The 22,049-nt window shown below is 39.0% G+C and overlaps 1 protein-coding gene across 6 annotated transcripts in view; it reads right to left on the reverse strand.

Annotated features, from left to right (window-relative positions):
- Positions 1-22,049, reverse strand: part of ATP9B (ATPase phospholipid transporting 9B (putative)) — a 176,058-nt gene that overhangs the window by 78,857 nt on the left and 75,152 nt on the right. For all 6 annotated transcript variants that reach the window (XM_042461414.1, XM_042461412.1, XM_042461413.1 and 3 more), the window contains 3 exons: positions 17,727-17,807; positions 15,877-15,952; positions 14,402-14,478 (listed from right to left, as the gene is read on the reverse strand). In XM_042461414.1, the coding sequence (XP_042317348.1) occupies positions 14,402-14,478; positions 15,877-15,952; positions 17,727-17,807 (234 nt within the window). The remainder of the gene's footprint in view (positions 1-14,401; positions 14,479-15,876; positions 15,953-17,726; positions 17,808-22,049) is intronic.

The following is a 22,049-nucleotide window of genomic DNA, read 5'->3' on the forward strand; positions in this document are numbered from 1 at the left end:
GGATTACCTTTTGAACCAAATTGTAACCCATTTTAAAAGTGGGAAGTTCCCACTGGCATCTGATTTTTCACTCCAAAATCAGGGGCTTGCACACCCGATCCGGGGCAAATCCCCTGTAGAGCGGGTTTTCCGGAAGTGGATTATTTCCCATTTCTTTTTGGAAAAACCGGGGCCAGGCCAATGTGAACTTGGCCCTGGTCATGATCAGGTCATTTAGGAGGAGGGATCAAGGTCAGGTGGTGTGCAATGGGTGGAACATGCCTCCTCTCTCGCATCCGTCACTTTGGCTTTTTTGTTTGTTTGTTTTTTGACAGATTATGTGAATGCTTGATGCTTTTCACATGAATGCTTGTGGTACATAGAGGAAGGGGCATGGAGTGGTAGTGAAGGGGAGGCGAGAGGGGAAAGACAAGAGCATCAGGCTGAGAGCAAAGGGGAGATGAGAGGCCACAGGGGCTGTGTGACTGTGGTGTGGCCCTGCGAGGCTCCCTTTCCTCCTCCGTGTCTCCCCCCAAATCCCCTTGAAGAGGCCCAGCAACTTGCTGGGCAGAGGCTCCGCCAGCAGTGCTACCCTTTCCCCACAGACACAAGGGAGGAAGGAAGGAAAGAGGGCTCTCAGTGTCCTTTTACCTGGCTTTTGCATTGAGCCTCCCGCAGATGCTGAAGGAGCCTTGCAGAAAGAGGGAGGGAGTCCTGGCAGTCAGTTCCCCCCTCACGCCTCCAGAAAGCAGCCTCAAGCCATGGGAAGGGCTCATTCTCTGGCCTTCCAGGCCTCCTCTGAGGCTGCAGGGCCACCCAGGCAGCTGTGCACTCACACCCAGCGACCTTGCACATGGCTTTTTCCGGCCTCCCTGGGCTCCGCAGAGGCCTCAGGTCTGCGTTGGCCACAGAGGGGAGGTAAGAGCCCTGGGAGCCCGCACTCTCCTCCTGCTGCTGCTCCTTCTCCTGGACAAAGGGACAGCTGAGGATGGACCACGCAACAGCAGCAGCAGCAGCAGCCACGGCCAGTGGCTTATCCCCCTTAGCCATCGTCCTGGTCCTCCTCTGCAGCATGTTGCTTCCTCCCCTCCTCCTCCTCCCCCAGTGCCCCCCCCAAACCTTGGTCCCAGGACAAAGCTGGAATGGAAGCTTCTGTCAAGTTTTTTTTAATAGTTTTATATGGGAAGTTGACAAAATATGCCAATGCTGCCGCCATTTTCTTAAAAAAAAGATGCCGTTGGCCAATGGCAGCATGGCATGTCACCACTGACGCCAACAGAAGTTAATTGATTGACAACAAAAGGTTCCATCTTGAAGTGCTACTTCTGTAAATGGGAACATCAGTGGGGTAAATGTTAGTGAAAACTTCTTTTCAGAGAGATTTGGTGCCAGCTTACCATATCTGACCCGGATCTACCCAGGGCAAATGGGTCAGTGAGAATGGGGCCTAAGTAGCTTTTATCAATGTAGGGGTAAGAAACACTATGTATGATTGTGAATGCAGAAAGGGAAGAAAGCAGTCAGGAAGGAAATAAATGTGAAATGTGGCCCTGGAGAAGCTCTCGGGACAACATGGACTGCTATAAAGGCAAACGATTGGTTCTTAGAGCAAATCAAGCCTGAATTCACACTAGAAGCGAAGATGACTAAATTGAGATTGTCATACTTTGGACATATTATGAGGTGAAATGACTTGCTGGAAAAGATGTAAATTATTGATAAAGTGGAAGGTAGTAAGAAAAAAGAGTAAAACCACTTGATAGGTGGATTGAGTCAATCAAGGATGCCACAGCCCTGGGTGGAATTTGTATGATCTGAGCAGGGCAGCTGACTGGAGTTCCTGGAGATCTCTAATCCACAAGGATACTGTATGTCAAAATTGAGTTGACAGCATAAAACAATTGCAACAAGAAACACTCTCCTGCTCCTCCCCATTTAAGCACCAGATAACTGCTTATAGTTATTATGGCCAGAATTACAAGGCACTCGTTTTTTTAATTAAAAAATGTTGGATTGGTATGATGGATCATACCAATCATCCTGTTTCCCACAAAAGCAATGCCTATGAGAAGCCCATCCACTGGATGCTATGACAAAGTCCTTTTCTACTATTTCACTATAGTTGGTATTCAGTGGTAAATTCGCTGCCTCTGATCCCAGAAGAAGAATGTAAATAGCTAGTAGCCATTAATAGCCTTATCTTTTATGAATTTATCTAATTTCCACTTCTAATAAACAACCTCAGTTGCAGGTTTTGGCTACATGTGACCCATGGAAAGCATGTCAATTCCCAGCAAAGGCAGCTGTGTTGATGGCATCAAGAGGATGTGGTGCCTGGAAAAAGGGATGTGCCTCCATCACTCCTAGAAAGTTGCTCATCTTTGATCAGATGGCTTGATATACAGCACATCTGACTGTATTTCCTTGGGTTTCTGCTCCATCTCATTAAGAGTGGAATCATCTTGCCACTTGGGGAAAAAACGGTAAACCTGCTCATGAAGAAAGGTTGATTGAGTACTTTGATAGACAAGGCTTTCAGCCTAAGCTCTGTTCCAATCATCCTTGTCCAACTGTGATCTGCAAGGAAACACCAAAGATATCATCTATGACAGGGATAATCAAGAGAAGTAGGATGGGGCATCTCATTTTAAACCCTGAAGACATTCTCCATATTCTGAAGCACCCAGGACCAAGAAGCCTTAAATATTCAGTGAAATGATGGAGCACCTACTGCACTACTGAAGAAGCAGTATGGGAATCATAATACAGAAGGTAGACATAATTCTGTGAACAAATCAGCTGTAACATATTCATTCCTAATTGCCACTTTGTAGATCTCTCAGTCAGTGTGAGAAAATCTGTAAAAAGATATGATCTTTATCCAGTAAAATGTTATGAACTCCTACCAGATTAACACACTAAAAAAATCGAACACCCTGCAACCAAGATTCTCTCTCACTGTGGTTCATGTGCTCCACTGATTCCTACTGAAACATGCCTATTTATATTTTTAAGTTGTTGTTGAACATTTATGTAATTTTTAAAATTAGGTTACCATTTATTAAAATGTTACATCTATCTTTAGTGTTCTTTAAATTTTAAAAATACATCCTGGGCAAAACAGTAACAGTTGTATGGGTGACATCTTCAAAACATGGGTGGGAATTATGTGGCACTCTAATGTTGTTGGACTGCAACTCTCAGCACCCATTACTACTGGCTATGCTGGTTAGGGTTGCTGGGATTGCAAGCCAACAACTAGAAGACTGCATGGTTCTCACTGTTGTAGTGCAGTGGTCAATCAAAAGCTGAAGTGGAAGCTCCAGATCTGGTTCTCAAGGCAATATTGGAAGAGCAGAAGCTGGGCAGTGGGAGAGAACTCAAATTCAGTTATCATAACACTTAACCAATAATTCAGCAGTACTGTACTTCAAAATACCCATGTTGGTCAACTGATACGTCTGAAAACACTGTATGGGAGACAAACTAAACAGTGCTGTATTTGTTTAGAGAGTCGCTATCAGCATAGTACTGCTTACTGTTTGCACTGCTTTCAATATCACTTTAGTTCAAGGATGGGCAATAGTGAAAGGCTGGGGGGGCACATAAGCCTTGTGGGAGATCCTGGAGATTCCCCACCACCAACAAAAATGTTTTGCTCCCAAATACATTTTCACCATGTTTTGGGTTTTTAAAAAGTCCTCTCCTAAACTGGCCTGGTGCTGGGAACAAAATGTGGAGGAAATGTCTCTCATGCTCCTGGTGAACATTTTGCAACCTAATCTTTTTGGAAATGTTTTACAAAACTTGTTTTGATCTCTGGGGGGCTCCAAAGGTGGTGGGAATGCCTTCTACCACCCTCCCCAAGTACATTTAAGGAAATTCTGGAGAGAGAAAAACAACACAGTAAGTTGGAACTTTATTTTATTTTATTTTTTGCAAACCCCCCTCTACTATTGTTAACCCCTGTGGCCACAATGGCCATGGAAGCCAAATGCAGCCCACAGGCCACACCCCTGCTTTAGTTTGTGAATGCTTCTTGACAAATAGATTTTTATCTGGATGGCAACAACAATTTTTTATTAATTTTCTTGATTAAAAGCTTTGTCACAAAACAACGATTGATCCTCTGAGCAAAAAAAAAAAAAAAAAGTTTCTTCCACTGAAATCTAGTCCCTGACATGTGTTTTTAACAAAACACAAACAAAATAGTATAGACGTAGCTAATCAGTTTCCATACTGGCACCCAAATTTAAGAATGAGAGGACAATGTTTTAAGCCGTGTACATGTAAATGCCCCTGAGTCATATAAAAGCTGAAATGGGAGTTCAATTACTTTATTCCTCACTCGTCCCACTTTACACATCTAATCTAGCTTTAGTACTCACCTGAGCAATTGCAGCCAATCCATGACAGTACATTCCCAGAATCATAAGACCAAACATCAACATTAACTGGCTGTTTATAACAAGACAAAGTGGTCTTCATAAAATCACAGTACAGTTTAATATACATGACAGAAAATGAGAGAATTGAAAAGAAAGGTTCTACCAAGTTAGGAAGCACCTTTCCAGTACTAAGATATTCTTACTGTAATACTGTAAAGTTTATGTGAACAAGAATTGGAGACTGACAACTTATTTTATATAGATAGCAACGTTCCTAAATGGTAAGCAAAATACAAACACAATACATTTCTTAAACCATTTAACAAAGCTCTGGGTCCACATGAGTCATAGGAAAATAAACAAAACCTGCATTTTGACTAAGGCAATATTTGGTTATTTCAGTTAATTCCCTTTAGGCTAATTAACAGCTATGGGTGACCTTTAGCTTTGGCAGATTCCAATCATCCAATGCACTGGGTTTTAACAAATATCCAAATAGGATTGATTACTGATTCATGCATTATAAACAGCACAATTCAATGCCACTTTTAAGGCTGGAATTACATTCCATAATAGGCTGATTAGACTACAAATGAGATATTATGCACACAGCCATCACACTATAATAATGTTGATGCTGCCATATCTACATTAAACTCAAATAAAAATTCAAATATATCATTTTAGACTGATACTGAACCTTGCAAAAACTATTTATGTTCATATCATTTGAATTAAAAGCATATTAAATGGATTCATTAGAAAATTCTCCTCTTTGCCTTGCTTTTTTTCTAACAATCCCTACATCCTTAGGCTACAGAATAATTTTTATAATTGGTATAATAAATCACAAAGTGTTGACTTAAAGTTTAGAAAAATTGTTGTTGAGTGATTAAAATGAAGATGCAAAATAAATCATTCCCTAAATTATAATATACCAGTAAACCTATTGTTTATACAGGTAAACATATGAAACTGAGCAAGACCATACTTCTACATAGGAAACAAGTAGTTTTGGACTCACTATGGGCTACAAAAACATTTCTTGCAGTTTCCCCCCATGATTAAGGGATTAAGCCCTAAATCCAATTGTTACTACTTCTGAACAGAAGAGATCTACTGAATTAACAGGAACTTGATAGGTCAACACTTAACATAAGTTCCTGTAAATCAGTGGATCTTCCCCAGTTGGAATTAATAGTGGATTTAGGCCAGGGTAGGAATTGTGTAGACCTCCAATTCTTTTGAAATTGCTCATGGTAGGTCAGGAGTTATTTTGCACAGCTTCATTTGCTATGCAGCTTGGATATGTTCTTTGAAAAAGTAAGAAAGGCCCCAATGATCAGTGACTTAATTTCTGGCCATTTAGACTGCTATAATGCATTCTATAAGAAGCTGCCCTTGAATAATTATTTTCACTGGCTCTTTGAGCGACAATCTGGTCGATGGCTGGGAAGATGGAGGTTTGGGAGTGCATACAGCCCTTGGAGGTCCTGGGGTGGGATTAGCCTCTGAAACTTATTAACATATACTGTAAAGTCATAAACAGTTGGGTTCCAGGATATCTGAAAGATCACTTACTTCTAAATCCACTTCCTTCCTGGCTCATACCTCAAAATCTTATTTGAAGTCATCCCCAGCAATCCAAATTGATGCTGGAAGTGCAGTGGCAGCTAAAATTAACCTGTTAAATGTAATATATTTCTGCAAGTGAACCATCTTAACTTTGTCTCCCATCGTGGATATCTGCTACCACAAAATCAAACTTCACAGGAAATTATCTAATCACAATGATGGGATTGTTGAATTTAACCTCCAAACATCTGCTCCCAACACCAAAATAAATTCCAAGGTATGCCCTGCCACATTAGTCAGGCCAACCAATTACAGTGGTACCTCGGGTTACGAAATTAATTCGTTCCGCGGCTAATTTCGTAACCCGAAAAACCTTCGTAACCTGAATTGCCATAGGCGCTAATGGAAAAAAATAGCTCTCTGCTGCCCTCCGGTGGCGAAATAGCGCCGAGGTTTTTTCGTAACCCGAAGAAACCTTCGTAAGCCGAAACAATAAATCCCTATGGGATTTTTTCGTATCCCGAAAAATTCGTAAGCTGGGTAATTCGTATCCCGGGGTACCACTGTACTGAGGTGGGCCAATGTTTTTCATAACAGTAAAGAACTCTTGAGTGGGTCAAGGCAGGGGTCAACAAGGATGCTGAAGTAACCCAGCATCATCTCTGAGACCATGTCAGACAGCTCAAGAAAGTAAACATCTTGGCAGCTGCATGGCCAATAAAGCAGCAGCATGTTTCTTCTCTCTCACTGATTCAGAACAAGATACAAACCCTAAAACTGGTACTAGGGCATGAGAGATGTAATCCTTATGGATGACTAATGACACCTCCACCACCCAATAGATATTGGTGCTGTAGTAACTATCTGGGTGGACAAAGCAGGGAAGATCCGCTCCATCCAGCTCATGCACCCAGCCACAATAATATGTTGAACCCACTCATCCACCCCTTTTATTGTAGGTTGGTTGGCATCCAGTAGCAGCATCAACAGGTTGGAAAGGAAAAACATTTGACAGATTTCAAGTATCTATTCTTCCAAGATTAATCCAAGCATGTGTACAACACACAAAACAGACAGAAACAGAAGCCAATGCAGTATGTAAATGTAAATACACTCCTTACACTGTTAGACAAGCTTTTAAAATTTCTTCTACACCAACTGCCAAGATATTTCAGTGCCAGTGATGAACAGAAACAGTCCAGAGATACCAAATTATACAACACTTCTGCTTCAACCAGTGTTCTGCTCTCACCTGTGCACTTCATGTTCCTTCTTCTGAGCCCTTCCTCTCAGGCAGGGTCTCTGGTTGTGGTGTACAAAAAAGTCAAGCCATACTTCTGCAGTGGGTGATAACAGTTTTATATGAACATGCCTCTCACCAAGATCTTTACCATTCGCACCACATTCCAATTGTTCTTCAGTCCTTAAACAGTCTGGGTCCAGACTATCTGAAAGACTACATCTCACTATATGAGTTTGCCTGAGTTTTAAGAGATGTGGGGAGGACCTTTTCTTGGTTCTACCACCACAGACATGTTTGATGAACATTGGAAAATCTTCTCAGTGGCTGTTCACAAGTTGTGGAAGTCACTCCCACAGGGGGTTCTGTTGGCCCCCAGCTTGCAGTTTTTTCTGCCAGCAGATAAAGACAATTTTATTTTGACAAGCCTTTGGTTTTTAGCTTGTTGCAGCATATGAAGCTTTATATTAGAGGTTGTGTTTGTATTTTTACTATGATTGACATATATATACAGCGGCCCGCTCCATATGCAAGCGCTCCATACACGGCTTCCACTTTATGTGGAAGCCGCGCTGCAATACAGGAAATAGCGCGTGCACCACACTGCCACGAACACAAGCCCCATTCTATTGAATGGGGCTCGAGTTTACACAGTATTTCTCTTATGCAGGGGTGGGGGTGGGTGGGGACGGATCCCTGCATAAGGCAAGGCTACACTGTATATAACTTTTTTTAGTGTGTGTGCTTGAACTGAATTGTTTTTCTAACATTTATATTAATAGCTTTTTAGCTGTACAGTAGGCCCTTGGTATCTGCTATGGTTTGGTTCCAGATCCGGGGGGAGGGGTGTGTGTGTGTATCCTCCAGTGGATACCAAAATCCATGGTTGCTCAATACAATGGCTTAGTACAGTGGTGGCAAACCTATGGCACGTGTGCCAGAGAGGGCACTCAGAACCCTTTTGGTGGGCACTCATGCCGTTGCGTTCGCTAGAGTTCATTACTAGAAAGCCAGAGGTACGTGGCATTTTGCCATAAATAAGTGGGTTTTGGGTTGCAGTTTGGGCACTCGGTCTCTAAAAGGTTCGCCATCACTGGCTTAGTAAAACAATGTCCCTTATAAAATTACAAAATCAAGGTTTGCTTTTTGGAATTTATATCTTATTGGAATATTTTCAAGCCAAAAATGGTTGAATCCATGGAATCTGTGGATATGGAAGGCTGGATGTACTTTGTTTTAACTTGATGTAAGCTGCTTTGAATCCTGTGCTGGGAGAAAGGTGGGATATAAATTACAGTTGGCCATCTGTATAAACAGGCCATCCATCTACAGACTGCAGCATCCATGGACTGACCACATGAACATCAGAGTCCAGTGAACGTAAAGGGACTTGAGGCCCCACTTTTTTGGCATCTACGAGGGGGATCCACAACCGAACCCTCACCAATACAGAGAGCCAACTGTAATTAATTAAAACAAATAAATAACTCAAAGAAGGGGTAGTGCCCCATTTCTGTGTCTTCCTGAACTGACAATTCTCAGTAGTGTCACCCCATAAGGGTTGATTTCCCATCAGTGGCTGGTTCTGTCTTGTCTTGTACTTTCTCATTGCTCAGAAATTGTCTTGGTCCTGATATTCCTCCAGCAACTAGCATACACCTTAATTCCATGGAAAAACAGCACTTCCTTGGGAACTAAAGGCAGTAGACTGAAGAGACAAAAAGGCATTATCTCCCTCCATTCCTGCTGACACATGCATTGCTATGCCAATGAATTATTTTCATCCCTATCCTCCACTCCCCACAAGCAGGAAGCATGCAGAAGTGGTTTTCCTGGTGAACAATTTTGTTATATTTAAGACTGCATATAATGAATAATAGTTAAGTGACATTTCAAACACTGGTGTACAGCTCAGAGCAACCATGGTTTCCCATTTAGCGTTATACAGAAGGGATGAGTCCTTCGTACACTGTACTTTAGAGGACTTAAAATGCTCCTTCTTGCAAAATGAAAAGTAGAGGACCTCCTACCGAGTGGTAATTTCATCACCAATAAGGAACGACAGCAGTAAGGTAAGAATTAATTTCTTTCCGTATTTTGAATTAAATACTTATACTAAATTATATCTTGTACATACTTATATCTCCAATGAATACCTGATGTCTATCTTTCTGGATTAAGTTATGCTAAATGAGAAAACTACACATTTAAAAGAACTAGTTTAAACTTCATCCCCTGAACTATGACGCACCCCAGATGTTCTAATTATGATTGTTTTTTCAGCATTTAACATTTTGCCTCTTTACTGCTGCCTGAAATTATAAGTTTATTTATGTTCACATTTCAGCTGAAGAAACACAACTTTTAATTGTTAGCAGATGTAATATCAAAGTATACAGATTATGTAAATGAAGGTGGATTGTGCACCTACAATCCTAAAAATTGGATCACAATTTTTCTATGTGCTACTAATTGGTTTGTTTGTTCTGTTTAATCTCTTCTTGCTGCTGCTCTGCACCAACATTCTCCCCCCCCCCCTTTTTTTTTAAAACTCTGTTAAATATAAAGGAACAATGTATTTTTTAACCCAAATGACCCCAGCTTCCTTATGCCAAAATCCAAGGTTTCATTAGCATCGTTCTGATAATGCAACAAGACTTTCTCCTTTTCTTCTCCCTGCAAAAGTCCTCTGCATCACCTAAAACTCTGCTCTAGGGTTTTCCACCCCTTTCAGAGCAGACTGTGAGGAAAGGAAGCTCCACAACAGCTCTGGTAATAGAACTGGTTCTATCCGCACATGAACACAGCGGAATCCAGGGCTTATTTTCTTCATTGTACATATCTATCTGACGAAAGCACAATTCTAAATAAGGATTTAGTACAGAAAATATTATAGTTTTCAAGGAGTCAGCTATTGATAAAACTGCATGATAGAACAGATAATAAATAACATGTGGTTCTACATTATTGTGTTATTTATTCATTTCAGTGTGTGAGAGCACTTCGCTTTTGACCTAGTTTTTTTTCCTGAAAAGTTTTAATTTCACATCAGTGCATCAGAGGTAAAATAAGCATGCATACCATACATTGTATTTTGTTCTATTTTAAAATGCTGTTATCAAGATTCAAATGATAACAGAACATTGTAATTCACATAATAGCACATATCACCTGTCTCTTTGTCAATGACACATTTAAAAGCATCTTTTTATTAGAAACACAAATCAATACACTCAAGGGGCTGCAATAACTACTTTAGCCAATTTGGATTATCATTTTATTCCTTATGTTCTGACTCTAAGTAAGTTATTATTATGAATGGCATGAAAATGGCAACCTGTCACAATTGATTTTTAAGCAAAAGTTTTTTTTTTGATATAATTATCTATCTTCCTGTTAAATAAAGGTATAGTTTATAAAAGGCAATCTCAAGTTTCAGCTCACGATAACTGTGATGCCTTTTTAATAGTCTTTAGGAAGATTATTGCCCCAAATTAGCAGCTATTTGCACAGACTTGAATGAAAAACCCCACAGATGCAAAGATACCCTCCACCATTAGTAACTACATCATAGTAAAAGAATTCAGAATACAGAATGGATCTACCTCATCTCACTGACAGATATTTGGAAATCTAATATTCCAAAAAGTGTATGAAATTTTAAAAAATGAAAAATACACAAAATAGGTTAAACAATGTGATCACTGATGGAGAATATAAGTTTTCAAAGTGTTATACAAGGACAGCATGATGCGATCATTCTAATTTGCAGAAACAAATATAATTTAACTGTACATGAACAATTAGATTGCAAATGTAGGAATTTTACTACAAGCTCTTGGAGATGTCCTGTAGCTATGTTTGAATTTCTAAGACTAAAACCTAAAATGTATAGAATTATTTCTTTATCTTCCTTAAACCTTGAAGACTCCGTGAATCCAACACCTCTCCTTAGTCAATTCTACCTTATCGGCAACCCTCAATAGTTTTGCTCCTTTACTGATACACGTGGCCTCTTCTAATAAGCCACAGCCCTGGTTCACTCCTATTGTTCGGTTTTTCCATTCCTGTTCTCAAGCTGCCGAATGGTTGTGAAAAAAGACTAAGGAAAGGGCTGACTTTATTCATTATAAATTTGGTTTTTTCTTTTCCACACACTATCTTCTTGGCAAAACAGAATTATTATAAATCTCCTTCCCTTCTGCCTTTAAGCATGCTTTAGTTTCACCAATCTTAAAAAAGCCTTCTCTTGATCCATCTTCTCTCTTGAGCTATTGGCCTATCTCACTTCTTCCTTTTCTATCTAAGGTTTTAGAATGTGTTGTGGAGTTTCTTACTGCTAATTCTATTCTTGATCCTTTTCAGTCCGGCTTTCGCCCACTGCACTCAGCTGCACTCTGGTGATCTTTTATTGGATAAATCTAAAGGTCTTTATTCTATTCTAGTCCTCCTGGATCTCTCTGCTGCGTTTGACACCGCTGATCATGGTCTCTTGGTGGATTTACTCCAAGACCTGGGTTTTGTGGGATCAGTTTTAAGTTGGTTTAAATCTTACCTGTCAAACAGATCTTTTGCAGTGGTTACTTTCTGCCCCTGTCTTATTTAGCTGTTGGAGTCCCTCAGAGTTCTGTCTTGGCTCCTTTACTGTTGTCCCTTTATACCCTGTCCTTGGAAATCTTATTAGCTCCTACGGCTTTCCTATACGCCGATGACACTCGGCTATATTTCTCTACTCCTGAGATTTCACTGGGTGTTCAGCAGCGATTATCATCATGTCTTGCTGCTGTCTCTCAGTGGATGATTCACCGGTGCCTGAAGCTCAATATAGCCAAAACTGAGCTACTTGTCTTCCCACCCAAGCCATTTTTGCAATTTTCTTTGTCAATTACTGTGAATGACATTTCTATTCAATCATTCAATGAGGCCCGTAGTCTTGGCTCTTCATTATCGTTCACTCCACAGATCCAGGCTACAGTCAAGTCATGCAGATTCTTTCTTTATAATCTCATCAGAATTTGACCGTTTCTTTCAGTTTTGATGGCGAAGACTTCGGTGCATGCACTGGTGATATCACACCAGGATTATTGCAACCCATTGCTAGTGGGTCTTCTTATTTCTCACTTTAGCTTCCTAATCTCTGTGCAATGCTCAGTGGCCAGGATCATCTTCTCAGTGGCCAGGATCATCTTGTTGTTATTCCTACATTGGTTCCCTGTTCCTTTCAGAATCTGATATAAAATTCTTCTCCTGACCTTTAAAGCCCTTCATAGCTTGGCTCCCTCTTATTTATCAGTGCTCATCTCTCCTTATCACCCTCCACGCGCATTGAGATACTATGACATTGGTCTCCTGACCCAGCCAAGGTCCTCCCCTTCCTCTGCTCGAATCTGCCCCTTCTCTTGTGCTGCTCCTCATGTCTAAAATCTCCCCACACAATTAAGAACTATTACCTCTTTGGCTAATTTTAAGGCTGAATTGAAGACACTCTTGTTTAGGGAGGCAGTCCAAATAACTGGTTGTTAATCTGTTGCTTACTTTGTTTTATTATATACTAATTAGTATTATTTTAGAGATATTTTAATCATGTAATGTTGTTTTAGATTGTACGCCGCTTGGCAAGATTTTTTTCTTTTTCTCTTTTTTCTTTGACCCTTACTATGTAAAGTGCTGTGAGAACTTTACAGTGCTCTGTAAATAAATGTTAATAATGGCCCAGTACATATGGGCCTTTCAGGCATAATAGGAGTTGGTTGAGGGTGGAGCATCCACACACCCTGCAACCCTCGCACGTGACAAGGGCATAACAATGGCGGAGCCCTGTATACGTGGGCACCGCCATTGTTACGTAAGTGCCGCATGGCATCCACACGGCACCGCACAGCATTTACATAACAAGTGGTTACGCCGCCGCCACGGCTTCAAAAGAACCTGCTTTTTGCGTGTTCTTTTTCCGCTAGCAGAAAGCCTCGCAGTTTGGTGGCTGAGGCTTCCCTCTGGCAGAAAAACAGGCGCCGGCAGGCCGCCCTTTTTGGGCGGTCTGTACTGCACCAATAATAATAATAATAATAATAATAATAATAATAATAATAATAATATTTTAAAAACTCTTCTTTTTCATGTGTATAAAACATGATCCATCTTGTGATGTTCATGAAAAACTGAGTATTACTAACAGCAATTACATTATATACTCATGTATATGTCGACCTCATGTATAAGTCGAGGGCAGTTTTTGGGGCCAAAATCATGGATTTTGATATGACCTGTGGATAAGTCAAGGGTCAAACATTGGGTCATGTTACAAAAGATCTAAAGGGGGAAACAAATCACCACATCCTTCCCTACATCTCCCTCTCTGGACCTCTCCCAAGGGTCATAGTCTCGGCATGTAAAAAAGGAAACAAACATCGACATGCACACACTCTCTTTCCCTTTACCAAAAGCATTCCCAAGGTTCATGGCTTGTAAAACAAGGTGAACCCCGCCCTCTCTCTGCTCTTCACCCCAGGATTCTCAAGGCTTGCAGAAGGGGATAGACAGCTCTCTCTCTCTTTCTCCTCACATAACCCCCAGGATTCCCAAGGCTCATGGCTTGCAGAAGGGGATAAAAACCTCTCTCTCTTTCTGTACACATAACCCCCAGGATTGCCAAGGCTCATGGCTTGCAGAAGGGGGGACAGACCTTTCTCTTTCTCTTCTCTCATCCCCAGGATTTCCAGGCTCATGGCTTGCAAAACTGGGCCCAAGCCTGGGCATACTCTCTTTTTCCCTTTCCTGAGCAGCTGTTTGTTAGCTCTGGCGGCAAGGGGACTGAGGGATCTCTCTCTTTCACACACACACAGGAAGAGAGAGAGAGAAGAGGGGAGATCGCGCCGGAGAGCGGGGACTCAAATGGGAAGCTCCTTAAAGATCCCTGGCTACAGAGGAAGGTGGGCACTTCTTTCAGGAAATTTTCAAACAGTATTAACTTGTTGCCCCTTATATAAGTCTACACATCATTTTAGAGTCCATTTGGGGGCATAAATTTCATTTACCCATCTGACAGAAAAAATGGCCATCTAAACAAGAAGGTCCTTGCCATATGGCAAAATGCTGTTAAACCTAGTTAGGTGACAATATATTATGCTAATACTTTCTTTACTTTGTAATTCTAATGTTTTTAAAAGGAAAAGATGGTTAAAATATCAGACATTTGCTCCAGCATTCTTTCTTAGCTTACCTTATTCTTTGGATTGGATGTATTCATTACACTTCGAGTTTCTTTTCCAGTGTAAATAACAACACCAATTACTGTTCCTGTAACAAATGTAGTTTATATAAAAATCTTATTGTGAGAATAAGAAGTCAAAATGTTAAACGGGAGAAAAATACACAGACGGCTCACCTACTATACCTAACAGTATCTAATATAAAAAATGCCAACTTTCCCTTTCATATATTTGAAGTTAAGAATTTGCTAGTGCCAAATATCATGGTCTTATTTACGTTGTTATTGTTGTTACTGTTTGCCTTCAAGTTGCTTCTGATGTATGGAGAGCCTAAGGTGACCCTACTAGGCGGTTTTCTGAGTCTGAGAGTATGTGACATGCCTAATGTCACCCAATGGATTTCCACAGCCAAGCAAGTATTCAGATCCTGGTCTCTAGAGTCATAGTTCAGTGCTCAAACCACTATGCAATGCTGGCTCCTCCTTGTTCATATATCATGCTTTAATGTGTTCTTTTAAATTCTCTCCTACTTATTTTGCATGGTCCCTTAAACCTAGTACGGCCCCAGCACGGCGCTTTAGCACAGTGTGTACTGTGCCATAGTATGCTGCAAATGCATAATCAGACTCATGAAACTTAGCAGCATGGCCCTGTGCAACAACACTTTTGAACAATTGGGGCCAGAAAATGTTCACAAATAGCGAACACTTCACTGGAAAAGCTCTACCTGAATCACTTTTTTCAGTTAATTTCCTATAAAAACTGCCACCTTTCACTGTCTATCATTATGAACAATGTACCCCAGCTAAGTAGGTGAGTGGTGAAGGTTCAAATTAAGCAGGCACAGCAACACTCCATTACAAGCATTTCCCCAAGGCATCTCACCTACTACCACTACTCTTCTCTAACGAAATAAGAATATGTGGAACTTCAAATTCAAATACAGTTGCACCTTCATATTCCTTCAGTTGGCCCTTCATTTAACATTCACAGATTGGATTATTTGCGGATTTAACTGTGTCCTCCCCCCCCCTCCACGGCCCTAAAGGGTGCAGGCGCACTTCTGGAAGGAGGGGGAGAAAGCCAAGCTCAGGACTGGGGCAGTTTGGAAGGATGCGCGCACCATCCTCCACCTCTTGTCCTAGTGTTTTTCTTCCTCCCAACAGAAGGGGTGAAGCCAAGCCCAGGACTGGAGCAGTTTGGAAGGGTGCTGTACATGCTCTTCCTCATCTGTTCTGGGCTTTTCCCGTATTCACATTTTTTTCACATTTGTGAGGGTCTTGTGCCCCTAACCCCCATAAATGTCAAAGGCAGGCTTCTGCTAAAAACAATGTTCAGGACAAATCCAAACAGAAAATTGGTTAAAAGAGAAACAGAACATAAAAGAGAAACAGGAATATAAAGAGGAAAGGAGGAAAAGTAAAATTGTTAAACTTTCTGTTATTTAACATCTTCATTCACTAATGAAACATGCATTGTTTCTTACCCGAAGCAACAACAGTGCTTGCCCATAAGGTATTTTCAATGCTTAGACTTTCATGAACAGTTGGATCACTGTCTTCCTATAAAAAAAAGATAAACTTGAAAATATGATCAAATGTAAATAAATAAATACCGACAGATTAAAGAAAGGTTTAAGACTGATTATAATTTTCATGGATTTGAGGAATGGGATGAAGAGTTGAGTAATATAATTCGAGCTGAAGAAAATCACCATATAGCTAAATTTTACAAATTGTTATTAAAATACGAGCAGGAAGCCGAAATTGTTAAACATTGTATGGCTAAATGGGCCCAAGATATAGGGCACATTATTCAATTGGACTGGTGGGAATATGCTTGGAAAAGAGGCTCAAAATTTACTCTGTACTATAGTTTGAGGGAGAATTGGTATAAAATGCAATTCCACTGGTATTTAACTCCATATAAACTATCCAGGATGTGTAAGAATACAAGTGAACTGTGCTGGAAATGTAACAAGGATGTAGGACATTTTTACCATGTATGGTGGAAATGCGACAAGGTCAAAGCGTATTGGAAATTAATCCAAGTACAGATCTGGGAGATATTAAAAGTCAATATCCCATTAGACCCCCAGACTGTTTCTATTAAATATGGTAATAGATAAGGAAATTAAGAAGAAGTATGAAACTGTATTATTATACATGGTGTCGGCAACGACAATATTGTTTGCTTAAAAATGGAAAAGGGACCACTGTCCAAAAATACCAGAATGGTATCTTAAGCTGTATGAATACATGGAAATGGATAAGTTAACCAAATTATTGAAAGGAGAAGCCATAGACCTATTTCAAAAAACATGGAATCCTCTAATAACTTATCTAAAGGAACATAAAAACTCTAGTTACACAATTGGACTAGAGTGAACTTTGGGGTTTTCGTCAGTGTAGTAAAATTAAGAGAAAGTGGTTAATACACTTGACTTGATATTATAATTATACAGAAAGCATTTAAAGATTTAATTTTAGGATTATTGAATGAGAGGAAACCATGTGTCAAGGAAGTCACTTTTAGTTATATGTTAGTTTCGTGTTAGTTTCATGTGGTAGTTTGGTGGTAGATGTAATGATAGTGTTGTTACTGTTATTAACGTGAATGATTGATTGTATGTGAATTGTCTTGTATTTTGTTTCTTTGTCTTTTTTGTTTTTATGAGAATGAAAATAATAAAGACTGTTATTTTAAAAAACTAGTTCTCTTTGTGTGCATAGCATTTGGAGAAAAGGGTTTATCTCATTTGCATTTTGGAACATACTATGCATCTGAAACATATTCCCGTAGTTTTTTTGTGTTGCTAAATGCCCTATATAGGTTTTTGTTTTTTTTGTTTTTTTGCTGTTGTGTGCCTTTAAGATGTTTACGACTTATGGTAACTCTGAGGTGACCCTATCACAGAGTTTTCTCTACAAGATTTTTTCCCCAGGGGGCTTGCTGTTGACTTCCTCAGAGACAGATCCTGAGACTGTAAGACTTGCCTGAGGTCACCCAGCTGCTTTTCATGGCCAAGTGAGCATTCAACCCCGGTCTCCCAGACTTATAGTCCAACATATAGACCACCACACTATGCCATATATGGGGATGATTATATACAAAAAAGCAAATATAATTTCACACATAGTTTTACACTGTATATAGCATAATCCTCAATGATATTGTTGCCAAAGTCTTTCTGAAAAGTGTCTTACAATGCACAATAAAGTGAAGAGTAGTGGAATAGCACTAAAATAGTAATGTAAGTTGTATATTCTTGGGGCTAGGTTCTCTTAATAAATTACATGCCTAGAAGAAGCATTATTACTTAAAATTACTACTTACCCGTGTAAAAGTGCCTTCAAAACTGTGAATATCCATTTGTGGCTTCTGAGCATAAACATATGCGTTGATGGAAAAAAGATCCTAGAACAGAGAATTTTGAAATATCTAAATATTTTCACAATACTAACACATGAAACTGAAAGGACAAAACTCTTTCCCACTGTTGGACTCAACAGAACCCTGATTTCCTTTCTTTCTCTCCCTCATTCTCCTGTGCATAGGCAAAGTGTGCATAGGCAAAGAAATACACCAGGACACTGCAGGGAATGAAAGGGCCACTGTATTTCTCATAGCTACAAACAAATCTTACAGTACTCAGAGAAGTACCTAGAGAAGAAAATTTGCTGAGCATTTGTTTTCCCTTGTACAAAAATGAATAATTTTACTAAAATGAAAACACAAATTTATAGACCTGTAACTAGTATATATGTTGTTAACGGCCTTCTCTTCATTTACTGAAATATATTTAGTGATGTTATATTTTGAACTTAAATCTTATACAGTGGTGCCTCGGGTTACGAAATTAATTCGTTCCGTGGCACCGTTCGTAACCCGAAAAGCCTTCGTAAGCCGAATTGCCATAGGCGCTAATGGGGAAAAGCCGCGATTCCGTGCGAAAAAGCCGAAAAAAGCACCAAAAGTTTTTTCGTAACCCGAAAAAACATTCGTAACCCGGAACAATGTTTTCCTATGGGATTTTTTCGTATCCCGAAAATTTCGTAACCTGGGTATTTCGTATCCCGAGGTACCACTGTAGTTATTTCTGGAAGAGGCTGTTAAGTATTTTGTATTTTGCTGATAGATCATTATATATGTTTAAGTGGTATTTACCAAGCTCTTCTTCTCTTATGCAGGTAAGATAGCAAGTAATATGTTCCTGTCCTATGAGTCATCCATTCAACCAAGTAGTTTCATAGCTTTTGCTCATGAGATATTTAGATCAGTAGATATGTGTAGTTATTTGAAAAATATCAGTTATAAAAAGTAAGCACTGATTAACACAAATGTCTTCTACTTAAAGTAAGGAAAGAAGAAGTATCAAACATAATCAAGTAGTTTTATTTACCAAGGTTCCATTTAGTTATAAAAGAATACAGCTCCAAACATATCTTGTGCTTCACACTCTCATGAATGATTTATGCTTGCTTATCCAACTATTTTATTCATATTTTAAGAGCACAAATCAGATTTCAACATCTTCCATTACAAATAATCTGTTTTTATACTAAATCATCAACCGTTTATTGTAAGCTTTCACACAAACTCCCATTCAGTGCATTCTTGTTCTTCTAAGTTAGTTTTCATCAGCCTCTTGAGAAATAATTCATATGAAACTAATACACATGTGGTGTCCTATATCTTCATCGTTCACTTCTTCTCAATCTGTTATCACCTACAATTTAGATAATCCAGGCTATTATGTGCTTTATTGTGCACAGAAAAATAAGAGTCTCAGTACAGCAGAAAACTAATACCACACACATACTTGCAATACAATAAAAACTATTAATGAAGTGAGCCAAGCACGAAAGTATTCTTTCTTAACAGACTCCCAAGCTTTGTAGAAATTAACCTGTGAGCAAACTAAACCACTTTAAAACCTTTCTTAGATGAAGCACTACATCAAAATTTTCTCAAGGGCAAGAAAGTTCAATATAAACATAAAAAGATCAGCTAACAAAAACTTCATAGCACATTTCTGAATTATTTCAAACTGCACTTGAAATAATTCAATTAACAATTTCCCCATATTGCTTTATACTTTGTTACAAAATCATTGATCTTTAAACTAAAATCAGAATGATAATGCTTACAATTCTATTGACGCTAGTGCATTGGCCTTATAGGACATTTATGACATATCATATTAGGAAAATATACTTAAAATTATATAGAGATAGCTTAGTTGAGCATTTCCCTCTTAATTTCAAGTAGGCACTGGAAGGATGCACATGACTGCATAAGTCATGAAACAACTAAATGATGGTACAGTAATGATAATGTTTTTCTCTGCACTTTACTACAATAATTTAGAAATCACTCTGGAGTTATCAATAATGTAGAAAAACCTCCTCTATTAGGTCAAGGGCAACATTTGTTCACCTTACTTAAAGATCATTAAAATACATCCTTAATCATAACATGCAGTTCATTACAAATAAAATTGCCCCTGGTTCAATAAAACTAATTAAATGTAAATGGTATTGTTTACTGCTCTATGGATCTTTTGATATAAATCAACAAGTCACATTTATTGAAAATTACAGTGACCTCATTGCTGCTAATAAATTTACTTGATCACTTAAGCCAGAGAAGACTATCCCAGAATATGCTCTGTGCAGAAAGACACTATTCCACATATAACTATGAAACCACGAAACCTAACCTGGGTGTTACAGTTCTTACAGCTCAGCCATCATTAAATGACTTGTTGAAATTTTAATCCTCTGATCACATTAAGTGGTTTGGGAAGACAACAAAATCTGTACAGATCATCTTTGGTGGTGTCATCTGTTCTTTAAGAAAGCTCTAAAGGTTTGCCGGTATATTTATTCTGGGTGTCACTGTGGATAAGGTTACAGTCCTACACTGATGATGGAACTGACAGCCCATGACAACAGAAGATACAATCCTTTACATCAGATAACTACAGAAATCAAAATGAGTGACAGTTTTGGGCAGTGTATGTTAACTATGTGGTGAAACTGCTTAGCCTGCATCTATGCAAACTTCATGTCTTTTCTTCTAAACACAGCTTGCTATTATTATTTTTTATTTTTACAGGGTTCCATACTTACGTTCAAAACTCAATACTAGGGAATGCTGGGAACTGTAGTTTTGTGAGACATTTTTCTGACATTTGTTAGAAAGCTCTGGTGCCACAATAAACTAAAATTTCCAGGATTCCCTAGCACTGAGTCGTGGTAATTAAAACGGTCTCAAACTGGATTATTTCTGCAGGTTTTTTTGGAACTTGTTCCACCTTTTATTAAAGCTCCCATTTTTTTCTGCTTGTGTCACAGCTATTCAAGCTAAATGAAACAAAGCTTACACTCTATTTACCTCTACTTTAATTTATCAGTTAAGTTTGTGTGATGTTTCCAGATGTCAGTGCTAGATCCTGGCTGATGATATTAAAAAATATAACAGGTCTACTTCAAATTAAGTTATCCTTGTCAACACTAAGGGTTAAAGAACATCTTTTCTAATTTGGAAATCTTATTAATCCCAGTTATACAATGACTCAGAATGACAAGTCAGCATTTGAAATTAATTCAACAGCAACCTGCCCACTGGCTAAAACACTGGAACTGTTGCCACAGAAGAAACAAAACACATTTATTGCTCACAGGACATGTTCTCAAAAAGCATTTTGGACATAGGTGCACTTGTTTGGTCATTCAGGGGTTAAAGTAAAGAAATTGTACACTTCAGTGGTACTCCCTCCCTTTTCCTTCCCTGATCTCTCTTCCACACACTATCCTTGTCTTCTACAGAAACAGTGGGAAGTAAAGGACAACTTGCCAATTATACATCACTGAATGATGACATTTAAACTGTAATTTCTAATATCTTTTAGCAGTGTGGAGTTATTTTTAACTCTCAGGCATACTTTAAAACTTTCATTAAAAAGTGTCTCAATATTTAAAATGGAAGTGATTAATTCAGTGTTACAAAACTTTCTTTCACTAAAACCTGATGCTTTTTTCTGTAGATGGCAAGAGAAACTGGTGTCAGAGCCTGAATGTGGGAGGTTCAGCTCTTACATGGGCAAAGTTGCATTAAGTGTAACAGGTAAAAGCTGCAAAATAGAGAGAAGCAGGAGATGCATATATCCTCAGCCATTTTAGTAGTAGCCCAGCAGGTGGCATTCAAGAATTACGTACTGTAAAACAGAAACCAGCCCATCTTTCATGCACTTAGTTTGGTTATATTACATGCTAACCAGGGAATCCTACAAATTATCTGAATTTATGGAGGTGGGGTTAATTTATTACGTACAAATAACACATAAGAACATTTGTGACACAGTAACTATAAATCACAAACATTGTATAATATTCATCTTAACACTATCTGGGAGCTTTTAATTAATTTTGTTTCCATTAACCTTGACTCATCGGTCCTCTTTACTCAGTGATTTGGTAACTTATGAGATCCTTTTCTGAATATGGTGCATACTCTCTCTGCTCCATTGTGACTCTGCTGCCATTAAAATGTGTTATGCAAAACATAAACAAACACAAAGAAATAAATTGATATATCTCATGATTTCTACCTACACAGAGTTCTTTCCATGTCTACTCTGTTCTCCCATAGCAG

The sequence above is a fragment of the Sceloporus undulatus genome, chromosome 4, assembly GCF_019175285.1.
Source record: "Sceloporus undulatus isolate JIND9_A2432 ecotype Alabama chromosome 4, SceUnd_v1.1, whole genome shotgun sequence".
Lineage (NCBI taxonomy): Eukaryota > Metazoa > Chordata > Lepidosauria > Squamata > Phrynosomatidae > Sceloporus > Sceloporus undulatus.